Source organism: Rhinolophus hipposideros (genome assembly GCF_964194185.1).
Source record: "Rhinolophus hipposideros genome assembly, chromosome: 16".
NCBI lineage: Eukaryota > Metazoa > Chordata > Mammalia > Chiroptera > Rhinolophidae > Rhinolophus > Rhinolophus hipposideros.
This window is the reverse complement of record NC_138062.1, coordinates 55,890,083-55,902,085: the sequence shown is the minus strand read 5'-3', so window position 1 is coordinate 55,902,085 and position 12,003 is coordinate 55,890,083. Positions and strand designations below refer to the sequence as shown.

General features: G+C 56.5%; 1 protein-coding gene across 2 annotated transcripts in view; it reads right to left on the bottom strand.

Moving 5' to 3' along the window:
• The window catches only part of EVI5L (ecotropic viral integration site 5 like), a 28,803-nt gene extending 17,351 nt beyond the window's left edge, over positions 1 to 11,452 (bottom strand). For both annotated transcript variants that reach the window (XM_081076063.1, XM_081076062.1), the window contains exons 1-2: positions 11,323 to 11,452; positions 405 to 588 (exon numbers count right to left, since the gene is read on the bottom strand). In XM_081076063.1, coding sequence (XP_080932189.1) covers positions 405 to 556 — 152 coding nt within the window. In that variant the 5' untranslated portion in view covers positions 557 to 588; positions 11,323 to 11,452. The remainder of the gene's footprint in view (positions 1 to 404; positions 589 to 11,322) is intronic.
• Between the last annotated feature and the right edge of the window lie 551 nt (positions 11,453 to 12,003).

Here is a 12,003-nt window from a genome sequence, read left to right as displayed (position 1 = left end):
CAAACTGTCTTTCCTACGGCAGTCCTTTCCTCGTCTGTCCACCTCACCAGAGCTTAATGATAATAAACCCACATTTTAAAACAAGGGGAGGGCCAGAGGAGGAAGGTGGGAAGGCCTGCCTCCAGGGTCAGAGGCTTTCCTCCTCTGGCTGACAAAGGCTTGTGAAGCACGGCCAGGTTCCCAGATCCACTCTGCCTCTGGAAACCTCAGTCTCCACCTGAATGGGGAACTCTGTTCACCCAGGGTTAAGAGGATGACAGAAGACGTCCCTTGTCTCTGGCAGGAACTCTTCCTGTGCCCAGGGCTGGGCTCAATTCTGAGTGTGAGGGGACACCCAGAAACTTCTGTTTGGGGCCCAAGCTGCACCCGTGCACCCCCTTCCCAACCTTCAAACCCCAACTCACCGGTTCTGCTCTTCAAGCTTGGCCAGCAGCTCCAGCTCATCGGGGCTGAGGTTCTCAGAGTCAGAGGTAGGGGAGCAGGTGGGGGCTGACAGGGCCTCCTGGGACGAGGAGTCGGGGCTCAGAGTGGGGCTTGCCATGGTGGGCAGGCTCATCAGCCGCGAGCAGGGCCAGGTCACAGCTCTGTCTGGGGGCGGAGACACATGTGGTCAGCATTGGGTCGAGTGCCCACCCTCTCCTTCCAGCTCTGGGCCAAATGAGCCTGCTGCTCACCTGGGGACACTTCATCACTCTGGGCTCCCCACCTCTGGTCTGTCCACTCGGTGCACCCCTTGTTCCTATGCACTCCAGCCTAGCTGACAACTGCGCCAGTGCCTTGCACTCCAGACGCTGGCTGCTGGGATCCCTGCTTTTGCCATCCAGGTGCCTGAACGAGCTCGAAGGGCCACGCCAGGGCCCGAGCTGTCCTATGAAGGCCAAGGCTTGACTCCACACTCGAGTCTTCAGCAGGCCCCCGGGCCGAGGCTCTCGTCACTCAGAGCCCCTGCTGGGACCTTGGGGCACAGGAGTCCCTGCTTTGGCAGCCCTTCCTGACAGTCTTGCTCCCCGTCCCCTACTGTGGCCTACCCGGGGAGTCCTGCCTCAGCATTTGACCTTTCCTGTCTCATCAACCAAAGTGGGCTGCTGGCACAGCCAGAAGCAATTATTCCCTACTGATAATTGTCGGTGCTGCCAGTGCCCGGAAGTGTTGACTCCCTTTGGGCTAGGAAGCCAGAGATGCGTCAAAGAGCTGGAAATCTGTGCCCTGACTGACACGGAGTGAGAGCTGCAGGCTCTGATGGGTATGCTGATGTTGGCTGGCCATGTACCACGCAGATGCCAGGTCATCTCTGCTATTCCTCCTGGGGTAATCTGGGCCCACCCTCCTGGGGGCTCCGAGGACACTGGCCTCGCCTTATGCCAGCCTCATGAGAGGCAGCACAGCTAAGGCTCTGAACTCAGAGGGCCTTGTGCCAAAAGCGTGGCACCCCCTCAACCAGCTGTGTGGCTTTGGGCCAGTCACTTGGCTTCTCTGAGTCTGCACAGACTGAGGATCGTACAGGACTGACCCTCACAGAGGGTGGCTGTGAGAACTGAGCAAGCTACTGCGCATGACGTGTAAGGACAGTGATGGATACTTAGTGGTCGCTCCACAAACTTTGGCCATTATTACCCATCCCTCGGCCAGGGCTGAGGGCTAGCTGGGAAGCAGGGCTCCGGGTTCTGCTATGCCTGCTGGGGTTGGCATCACCCAGGTGGGAGGTCCTAGGGGTCAGGAACGGCTATGAAAAGGAAGGCCACTAGGCGCTGGGGACAGCGTTCCTTCTGCTCAATCATGCTACTTTTGCTGAGCCCAGGCTAGCACCACGGCTGTAAGAAGACAGGGCTCCCCAGGGCCATAGAAGCAGGTAGATGATCCTGCTCCCCCACTGCCACTTCATGCCCACTGCATGCTCAGTACCCTTGGACCCCACCTGACTTGGCTCTGACAGGTTAGCTTGCAAGGGTCTTTGCCCAGTCCTGGAGAGGGGGGAACTGGTCCCCAGGGGGCAGCGAGATAGAAAAGGATGACAGCAGACCCCGCCCTTTATACCTGCCTGGCTATGCTTAGGTCACTGGGCACCTTCCTGAAGCCTGAGCTCAGCCTCCAGCCAATACCCACAGGCTCAGGGATTGGCTGGACTTGACCTTGTCCTCCTTCCCTTGTGCTGGCCTCCCTCCTGCCCTGTGCATTCTTCTTTTACCTTGTGAGTGGCCCACAACCCTCCCTCCCCAGGACTCTCTCTGTGACTCCCCAGGGCCACTAGCTCTGCCTCTGGTTCCTAAGGGCTCCCCCAGTCTGTTGGGTGCCAAGGGCTCTGGCTTTCAGAAAGTTGTGAACAAACTCTAAGTGGCAACTTCTGGCAGAACCGGAAGATCTCTTGCTTCCATTGCTCAGCCAGCCAGGGACCACCTGCTCCAACGACCAAGCCACGTGCACCACCAAGCCAGGAGGTAATGCTTCCTGAAAGAAGGACAGTGGGGGCTGCTCCAGGGCCCCCTGCAGAGTAATGTCTGTGCCTGTGGCTGAGCAGGGCAGAGACGTGCTGTGGACAAGAAGTGCTGACCTGGTAGGATCTCTCTGGCAGGGAGGGGCTGGGCAGGCTGCATGGGTATCCCAGCTTCAGAGTTGGGCGGTGGGGCCAGGTGGTGCAGGTGAGAAGTAGGACCTCAGAAGTACAGCTGGATTTAGGGAGCAGTGGGGGCCTTGGATTGCATGGGCCTGCCCCCTCCCCCAAAGAACCCGAGAAAATGATTCCAGTCTGGGTTTCTGATTATAAAAACACCAAGGACCATCCACTAGCAGAGTGTGTTCGGCTATGTGTCACATATTAATGTGTATTTCGTACAGAAAATAGATTTGACTCATTACACGGGGCTGAAATTTGCAGTCTGGGCGACAGAAACTCCTGATCCCTCAGGATCTTTCTCTTGACTCATCCCCCGACTCTTTCAACACTGCCTGGCCCTGAAAGCCATCCTCCTGATGGGAGGTGTGAGCCAGGGACTGGTTCACACTTATTCACTCATACAGGCAGGTACACACACTCTCACACCCATACCCAACTCACACAGTCAGATATGCAGGAGACACATTCTCATATACCTTCACATTCACACGAACACACAATCTCACACCCAGACACAGACACACTTAGACGCACACACATTCACACATTATCTCACACCCATGCATACTCTTGCAGGCACACACACACATGCACACTTTCTGCACTGACCAGACCTCACCACCCTTGTAACGGCGGAGATTGGGCTGGACCCTGGCTTGCTGCCATCCCAGCTGTGTGGGCAGCCCTGCCTCCCTCTCCGGAGCACCATAACTCTTACTGGCTCAACCATTCCTTCCCTGGCACTTACCGAGGGCCGTCTGAGGGCCAGGAGCTGTTGTAGGCATGGGACATAGAGTGGAAGGAGGTGATAAGACCCCATCTCCACAGGATATGCACCCATTCCTCCCTTGCTGGATGGGCACAGAGACAAGGCAGATCCCCTCGAGTGCTGAGGGGCCACCTCATCTGAGATCCACACATAGGTCCACTCTCAATGTCCCCAACTTCAATGCCCTTTGCCTTTGCTCTACCTCAGCCACCCAAAGGGGGATCCTGGCCCCCACAGCATGAGTAGTGGGCCACCTAACCCTGCCCCTGCTGGCACCACGATCTGTCATGCCCCCAGAGGGCAGCCTATGGCTTAGGAAGCTAAGCCAAGCCAGAGGGATGGCAAGAGACTGAGCTGGTGAGCTGGAATGGGGGACGTGGGGGCCGAAAGGTCCAGATGCCAGATGTCACCCACCTCTTTTTCCCTCTCCCACTCCCCTCTCAGGGGTAGTGGACACTGCTGGTCATACCTCCCCCTTTGTGAAGTTCTCTCCCATCCAGTTTCTAAGAGGCAGGGCTCCTGGGTCTCCTGCTTCTCTACCCAGGGCTTCTCAGTCTCCCGCACGGTGCCTCTTTCCCTGCAGGCCCTGCCTCGGCCCTTGGTTATTCACTCTCACGGCTAAATGACCAACTACATGTCGGCGATTGTGACATCTCCGTTCCCAGCTTTGTCTGACTCCGAAGCACTGGCTGAGATTGACAACTGGCTCCTGAACTTCTCCCTCAGACCCCCCTCCGGGGCAGGAATCACCACTCTCGGGGTGATTCCCCACTGCTGCAGTGTCCCCTGCTGAGTCTGGTACGAACTAAGAGTTGAGAAAGTTTTGAGGAATCGAACCCATCTGCCCACCCACCAATATTTACTGGATGCCTGCCAGGTTCCAGGCAGCACGCTGAGGGCTGAAGGCTGGTGGGTAAAGAACACAGCCTCTGCCCACTCAGAGGATACGGGGGGAAGAGACCAAGAAACGGTCATCCAAACTTTCTATCACAGATTGAGAGAAACGCTTGGAATAAAGGATTAGGTAGAGCGGTAAACAGTCTGGCAGCTCCTCAAAAAGTTAAACAACAGCGTCACCATCTGATCCAGCAATTCCACCCCTAGGTGTCTACCCCAGAGAATGGAAGACATGTATCCACACGAAAACTTATACACAACTGTTTGGAGCAGCACTATTCACAACAGTTAACAAGTGCACACAACCCAGGTGTCCACTGACAGATGATGGATCCACAAAATGTGGTCTATTCATACAATGGAGTATTATTCAGCCATGAAAAGGAAGGAAGCCCTGACATGTGCTACAACATGGATGGGCCTCAAACACATGATGCAGAGGGAACGAAGGCAGACACGAAAGACCACAAGCGATGAGATTCCATTTACATGAAATGTCCAGCACAGGTAGGTCCTCAGAGATAGAAAGTTGAAAGTTGATTGGTGGTTGCTGGGAGCTGGGGCCTGGCGGGTGGTGAGAACGGGCGAAAAACTGCGCACAGGATTTCTTTTTGGGGTAATGAAGTGTTCTGGAATCAGACAGTGGTGACTGTTGCACAACTTTGTGAATATACTAAGATCCACTGAATTGCTCACTTTAACAGGGTGAATTTTACGTGATGGGAATTACACTTCAGTTACAAAGAAGATAAGGGACGGAGTGGGCTGGCAGAGGAACCTGCTTCAGAGGCAGTGGGGAGGGGCGGGTGCCACTCCAGAAGTGACTCGATAGTCCTGCAGGGGCTGAGGGGCCTTGTGGGCCAAGTCAGGAGGCTGACTGGGCGTGCATTTTGGGAAACCCTCCTGGCCCCCATGTGGAGATGCTCGTCCAAGTCCACTCTCTCCTGACCAAAGCCGGCCGGTCCTCCGGCTGCAGGTGGGCCTGCCTGATCCATGCTGCAGCTGTCCACCGCTCAGGCCAGGCCTGCTGCTTGTCCCAAACCCTTTCGCTGCTCCCTCCTGCACCTTGGAGCCCACACGCTTTGGCACGGTGTACACAGCCCTGCCAGCCTTGCCTCTTCTTGCGTCCCAGCCCCACCACAATCAGCCGGCCAAGAGAACATCCTTCTTCCTGCCCACGTCAGCATACGCTATTCTCTCTGACTGGAAAGGCATTCTCCAAGACCTGGTTTGAATATTTTCTTCTGTGGAGTCTTTCCTGTCCACCCCCCACCTCCAGTGTCCTGGCTCACTTCTCTCCTGTCTCCCTGACAATGCCTACCCGTATACCCCAGCCCAGGACACGTTCTGTGGCAACGACCTCTGTACAGGTCTGCCGGCCCTACTGGGTCCTGGACATTCTGAGCCAAGGGCCTATCTTCTTAATTTTCCTACTCCACGCCCCTAACACAGCTCCGGGCATTTAGTTAGGTGCTCCGTAAATGTCAGCTGAATGAATGAAGACAAACGTTTCTGTGCTGCCCAGCCAGATGAACGGCAATAAGTCATTTTAAGAGCATGTGCCCTTGGTATGACGGGTTGAGAAGGGCACCTTCTCCCAAAAACATATCACCCCAGTTTAACTATGAGAAAAATGTGTGACAAATCCAGATTAGGGGACATTTTAGAAAATTCCTGACTAGTCCTCTTCAAAACTGTCAAGGTCATCAAAAACAGGTCTGTCCCAGCCAAGAGGAGCCTAAGCAGACATGATGAGGAAATGTCACGTGGGATCCAGGATGGGGTCCTGGAACAGCAAAAGGACATTAGGGAAAAACTAAGGAGCTCTGAATAAAGTGTGGACTATAGTTAGTGAGAATGCATCAGTGTTGGTCCGTTAATCGTAACGAAGGCACCAGACTCCCCTAAGATGTTATTACTAGGGGAGTTGGGCTTGGGGTCTGCGGGAACTCTCTGTACAATCTTAATTTTTCTGTAAATCTAAAACTGTTGTAAAAAATAAAGTGCATCTTAAAAGCTAAAAAGAGTGAGATTCTGTGCCAGTGCAGACAGAAAAGTAAAGGACAGCTCTAACACGAGAGGTGCCACTGTGAGCAGAAGGTCACTCAAAGGTCCCTCGACTAGACCAGGGGCAGAATTTGAACTTGGATTTCTGACCCCCGAGCCTTATGTTGATCTACTGTGCTTCCACTCTCTCTGCCCTCTTTTATTGTAGAAATAATATACGGGAAGCACCGAGCGTCGTGGGCACTCAGTAAACGACAGGGCGCGCGAGTGTGTACGCGCCGTCTTTCAGAGCTTGGTATTTTCAGAGGCTCCAGGAATGAAGGCCTCAAGTTTTCTTTAGTTTTGGCTCCCCCCCTCCCCTCCCCCTGACTGACCATCCACCTCTAATGATTATGGGAACACAGAGTCATTTCTGAATCTGAAGCCTTGAAAGATGTCATGTGACCCCATTGGCCCAGCAGACCACCATGGCCCAGCCTGGCTCCCACTCCAGGGAAAATGGCCTGGCATATCATGTCCTTTTCCTTGGCAAGAGGTAGGCCACTAATGGGCCAGCTGCTCGTCAAGTAACAAGGACAGCAGCTGGAATTCAGACGTCCTGCCCTCCCCTTGCCCCAGTTCTAGCTGCTCCTCTAGGCGACGCTGCATGTTTCCATATCCACATATCATGGCTGTGTGTGTGGCTAACTGATCCCAGATCTCCTGGCTTCCTGTGAGGACTTCAGAGCCAGCAGCCTGGGTTCAAATCCCTTCTCTACCACTTTCTATCTGTGATCTTGGGGACAACGCCCTTTGCCTCAGTTTCTTCACCTGGAAACAGGGCTAATGATAGCACCTACATCACAGGTTTTGTTGGGAGGCATGCCTGAGCAAAAACCGTTTGGGACAGAAGCTGGCCCATAATATGGACTCTCTGCTGGCTAGAAAGTTCCATGAGGGAAGCGGCTGTCCAGCCCACAACTGGATCCCGGCGTCTAGCCCACCACCAGGCACCCGATAGTTGTGGAATCAATAAACACACCTTCCCTCCTCAGTAGGCCCAGCCCTTATGTGGTGACCCTGTTTAAGGATTAAACTCAGTAAAACTCTAACCCTCATTATTGGTCATAAAAGCAGCAGCAGCACATACCTTCAGGCTAAAATCTGAGGGGCGGACCCTTCTGACCTGTGGAGTCCCTTCTGACCTAAAAAAAAGTTTGCTACCCCGTATAGTCACCAGCTTACTTTCTGCCACCAAAACAAGTTCATTCCTGACAAATCCTTCATGTCCCCATACCTTTGTGTCCCTGAGAATGACAAAGGAAAAGATGTAAAGGCCTCATATGCCTTCCAGGGACAGATGAATAAGAGAAGTACCGTCTTGCAAAGGTGCTTGGCTCTTCAAGGCCCAGATGGTATTTTTCCTGCTACAAAGGCTGGTTGGGCCTGGGGGTAGGGGTGAGGTGGGTCCACTCTGCCTTTGGAAGCTCTCCAAGGCAGGCTGACCGGTCCCTGGAAGAGCTCCAGGCCCTTTCAAAAGCGGGTGAGGAGAGACAACCGTCTGCTTCTAAACCAGCCAAGCATTTACTGAGCGTCTGTTATGTGCCCTAGACTCACCTGAGACTCAACCATGAGCAGACACCTGCCCTGCCCTCGTGGGACTCACGGGCTGTGTGGGAGACAGACTTCACTGAAACAATGCCACAAGCACTTCCGGCGTGCTGAGAAATGGAAGAAAAGTGCAGCCAAGTGGTGCGAAGGAAGCTGTGGCCATCTCCCTACAAGGGGTAAATCTCTTCCTTGGTTCCAGTGGGTCAGCCCTGCTAACTCCCTCCTCCATAGCCTCCATTTGGCGTGTAGAGCAGGTGTGCAGCAGCCTTCCCCAGGCAGGGGGCGGTTTGCTGCCTTTCTGAGTCCTCCCAACTCCACCTCACCGTGACCAGGGATGTCCATGGTGTGGGCCCCGTGGGTCGCCTTTGGGACATGAAGGCTGTGGATGAGGCCCATCAAATGAGGCCCACATCCCTGAATGCACCACACTTGTTCCTGTTTCCTGGGCCTCCGTCCAAGCACTTTGGCTGCCTGGAATACCCCATACGTCATCCCTGCTCCTTCTTCCCTGACACCCCAGAAATGCGCAGGGCCCTTTCCTGTGCTCCCATAGCAGCACGCTGCACACAAGTCTTCTCGTGCTTCTACACAGCAGGCAGCAGGACGTGAGGGTAAGGGCACGGCCCTGGAATCCCAGTTCCTCCAGGTTGTCTGGAGGATTAGATGAGATAATATGTAAACGATGCTTGGCACAGGGCCTGGCAGGTGGCATGGGCCCCAATCAGTGTGCACTACAGGTTCCAGTTCTTGTCTCGTGACGTTGAGAGGAGCTTTAGATGCAGAGCAGGGACCACCTCTACATTCCTTCAGACCCCAGAATCTGACTCAAATCCTGGCATGTGGTGGAACAATCAGCATCTATATTCTGCAGGAGGAGGTTGAGATCACATTCCCTCTTGGCCCCCGCACCTATCAAAGCACATACACAAAGACACAGACCTGTCCCCCAGCCTAGGGTAAAATGCATTGATATCATTCACAAGCCCTTCCCGGGAGCCTTCTGGTGTTTTCCTAAGGAGCTCACAGTCTCTCCTGGACAGCGTTCTGCCCCCATACCCGCACGAAGTCCTACCCTGGGGAGGCTGTGCAGTTTATTTCCTGTGTGCCTCATGACCTTCAGGAGTGTTTTCATTTACTCCTCCCTTCAACAAGTGGGCAGAACAAACCCCTCCCTACGCAGCATCAGTGGTCCACGTGGGATATAGGCACTGCCACAAGCAGGCCCCCCATTGCCCTCTGTCCGCAACACAACAGACCATCTCTCAGCCGTGATTGAAGCCGGCTTCCTGCAGGGCAGCTTGGCCACAGAGAGTCAGCCATTATCCAGTGAGGCATCACCTAATTACAACCAGGGACAAGGGTGGCTGGTGATTGTGCTGGCAGCCATAGATGGGCAACTGCCCTCCTGGACTCCACTGACCCCTTCCACACGGTGCCCAGGGGACATGCAAAGCCACATCCTAACCCTACGGGCTCCCCTACAGTATAAACTACTGTTCTAAGAATTTATCCCATTTTCCAGATGGAAAAGTTGAGGCCCCAAGCCAAGATGTGCTTTTCCCCCCAGGTCATCCAGAATCCACTGGTGAATATCCACAAAGAAGCCTGGTCCTGTTTACCTGAGGTGTTTTAGGCTTGCTTATATTACTCGAAGGAGCCCAGACAGGCAGTGCGGGGGCTGGACTGATTGGATTCCGCACTGGAGGGACCCGGGGCTCCTCCTTACTCCCTGCAGTCCTGGCCATGCCAGCTTGCCAGTTCTGTGATCTGCTCTCCTCTCTGTCTCGCCTCATCCCTGTGCTAGGGCCAAGCCACCTGCAGTTCCTTCCAAACCACCCGCAGTCAACCACAGAAGCCCAGGGGAACCCACAGGTTGGACCTGCGGGCGAGGGTGGTGGTGGGGCAGGACGGGCAGGAGGAGCCCACACCACCCAGAAAGATGCATGGACACGGGTCCTCTAGCTCCATCACAGCCCACTTAAGGGAAAATCCAAGCCGACGGCTCACTCATGTCCCAGCCAAGCCTCTTCAGCACATTTTTCCCTTCTGAAAATATTCCTTAACAAAGAGCTGTCTGCTTCTGGCAGGCCCAAATGCAGCCCCACCGGGTCCCAAATGCCAGAAGAGAAGGAAGCTGTTTCATTTTGGCGTCACATACTGGTCGTGGGTGAAGGAACTCACATGGGCCGTCAGGGGCCGCCCCTGGGCAGCAGCACTGGCCCTGCTGTCTGAGGCCAGCAGGTGTGATGGGTCAGCTCGCTGGTCCCGCCAGTCTGCTCAGACTTCAGAACCAGGGCCAGGAGCAGTCTGACCTCCCCCTATCACCAGGAGGTGGCATAAATGAGGGGGCAGGCAGGGGTTCTTTTTGGGTGACTTTGGCGGAGGAGAGTGAGTGTCCTTCCCTTGGAAGAAGGGCACCGCGGGGAGAGATGGCTACAGGGGAAGAGGCCTGGAGTGTGTGCACAGGAGTCCTGGGAGATTCTGGGTCATCCCACCACGTCCAGGGCCACAGTGGGGGCACCGGCTCAGGGAGGCTGGTTGCCTGGGGCAGGGCAGGCAGCTCACACCTTGCCCGGCCAGAGCTGGGAGCTGCTGGGGACCCCGGAGGCCTGGGCAGGCGGAGGCCAAGGAGAGGCGTTGAGGAGCCCCGTGTGAGTGTGTGTGTGGTTCAGGACACGGGGCCGGGGAGCAGGTTCCTGAGCATGCCGTGAGGGGGGATTTCCAAGAAGCGGGGATCCAGGCGAGTCAGGACCAGGGGTGTGTGCGGAGTTACTGGAGTGCGCTGGGAGGACCCTGAGAGTGAGTTTTAGGGGTGCCCTCGGGCGGGGGGCTGCTGGGACTGGGAGATGAGGCAGCAGACTGAGGACTACTGATTTCCAGAGAGGCTCGGCGGGGGTGCTGTGGGGTCCGAGGGAGGGGTAGGGAGGGCTCCGAGGCTGGCATCCTGCGGGTGGCAGCAGACCCAGGCCCGAGAGAGGATGGGGAGCCAGGGGAGGGACGGGCTGGCCCAGGTCTGCAGGTGGGAGGGGTCCTAAGGGATCCGGGCGGGTTGGGGGGATATCCCGGGGCTGCGGGGGGGCGGGTCTTCAGGGTGGGGCTGGCGGAGGGCCCTGAGCGTCCCGGGAGGGGTCCTGAGGCTCAGTACAGAGGGTGGGTGGGGATCAAGGACCTGGGAGGGCTCCCGGGCGGGGGCGGGGTGGGAGCCGGGGTGCCTGGAGGGGTCCGGGGAGGGGCCCTGGGACGTCGGGAGGCGTCGGGAAGGAGGGTGGGCGGAAGCCAGGGTCGGAGGCTGACGGCCAGGTCCGTCCTGTGAGTGCCCAGGGCTCCCAGCGCGGGTTCCAGGGCGACGCGGCCGGACTCCCGGTCTTGCCCGGCCCCCGCGGGCCGCAGCGCGGAGCCGCTGGCCTAAGAAGGCGCCCAAGAGGCCCGGCCCGCGCCGCCTCCTTACCTGCGCCGAGCGCGCCGCCATCGCCGTGCCGAGCCTCGCCGTCCCGGGCCGCGCCGCCGATGCCCACCGTGCCGCTTGCCCCGCAGCCCCGGCCCGGCCCCCTCAGCCGCCCCCCGAGACCGCCGCCGCCACCCGCTCCGCCGCTGCCATTTCACCGGCTGACAGGAGCCGCTGCCCCGCCCCCGAGGCCCAGTTAGCCAATTCACCGCCCCCAGGCACCCTGGCCCCGCCCACTTGCCAGGAGTGACTGGATGTTTGGCCAATCTGTGGCGATTCCGTGAGGAGGGCCCTGACATGGCTAGAAGGTTGACGCCTCTGAAGAGAGAAGCGAATTGAAATTAGGGAAGCAATGAAGGACGAGCGGTTTTGCCTATAAGAATGTGGAATCCTGTTGATCAACACCTAGCGGGGCCAATAGCGAGGAAAGAGGGGTGTGTCCGAGGGACGGCTGCGGTCCTGAGGAACCCCAGACTGAGGCGTTTGGCATTAAGCCCCGCCCAGACCGGGCTTTCTACCCAATAACGAGACGTCCTGAGACTCCCATTATTATCTACCTCTTAAACCAAGCCATGGCAACTGTTGGGACTCTATAAAGAAGATTGACACCTAGGGAGTCAATGACACTGAAGGAGGGCGGTGAAGTAACACTCTCTGACCAATGGGATCGTGAGATTAGTATGA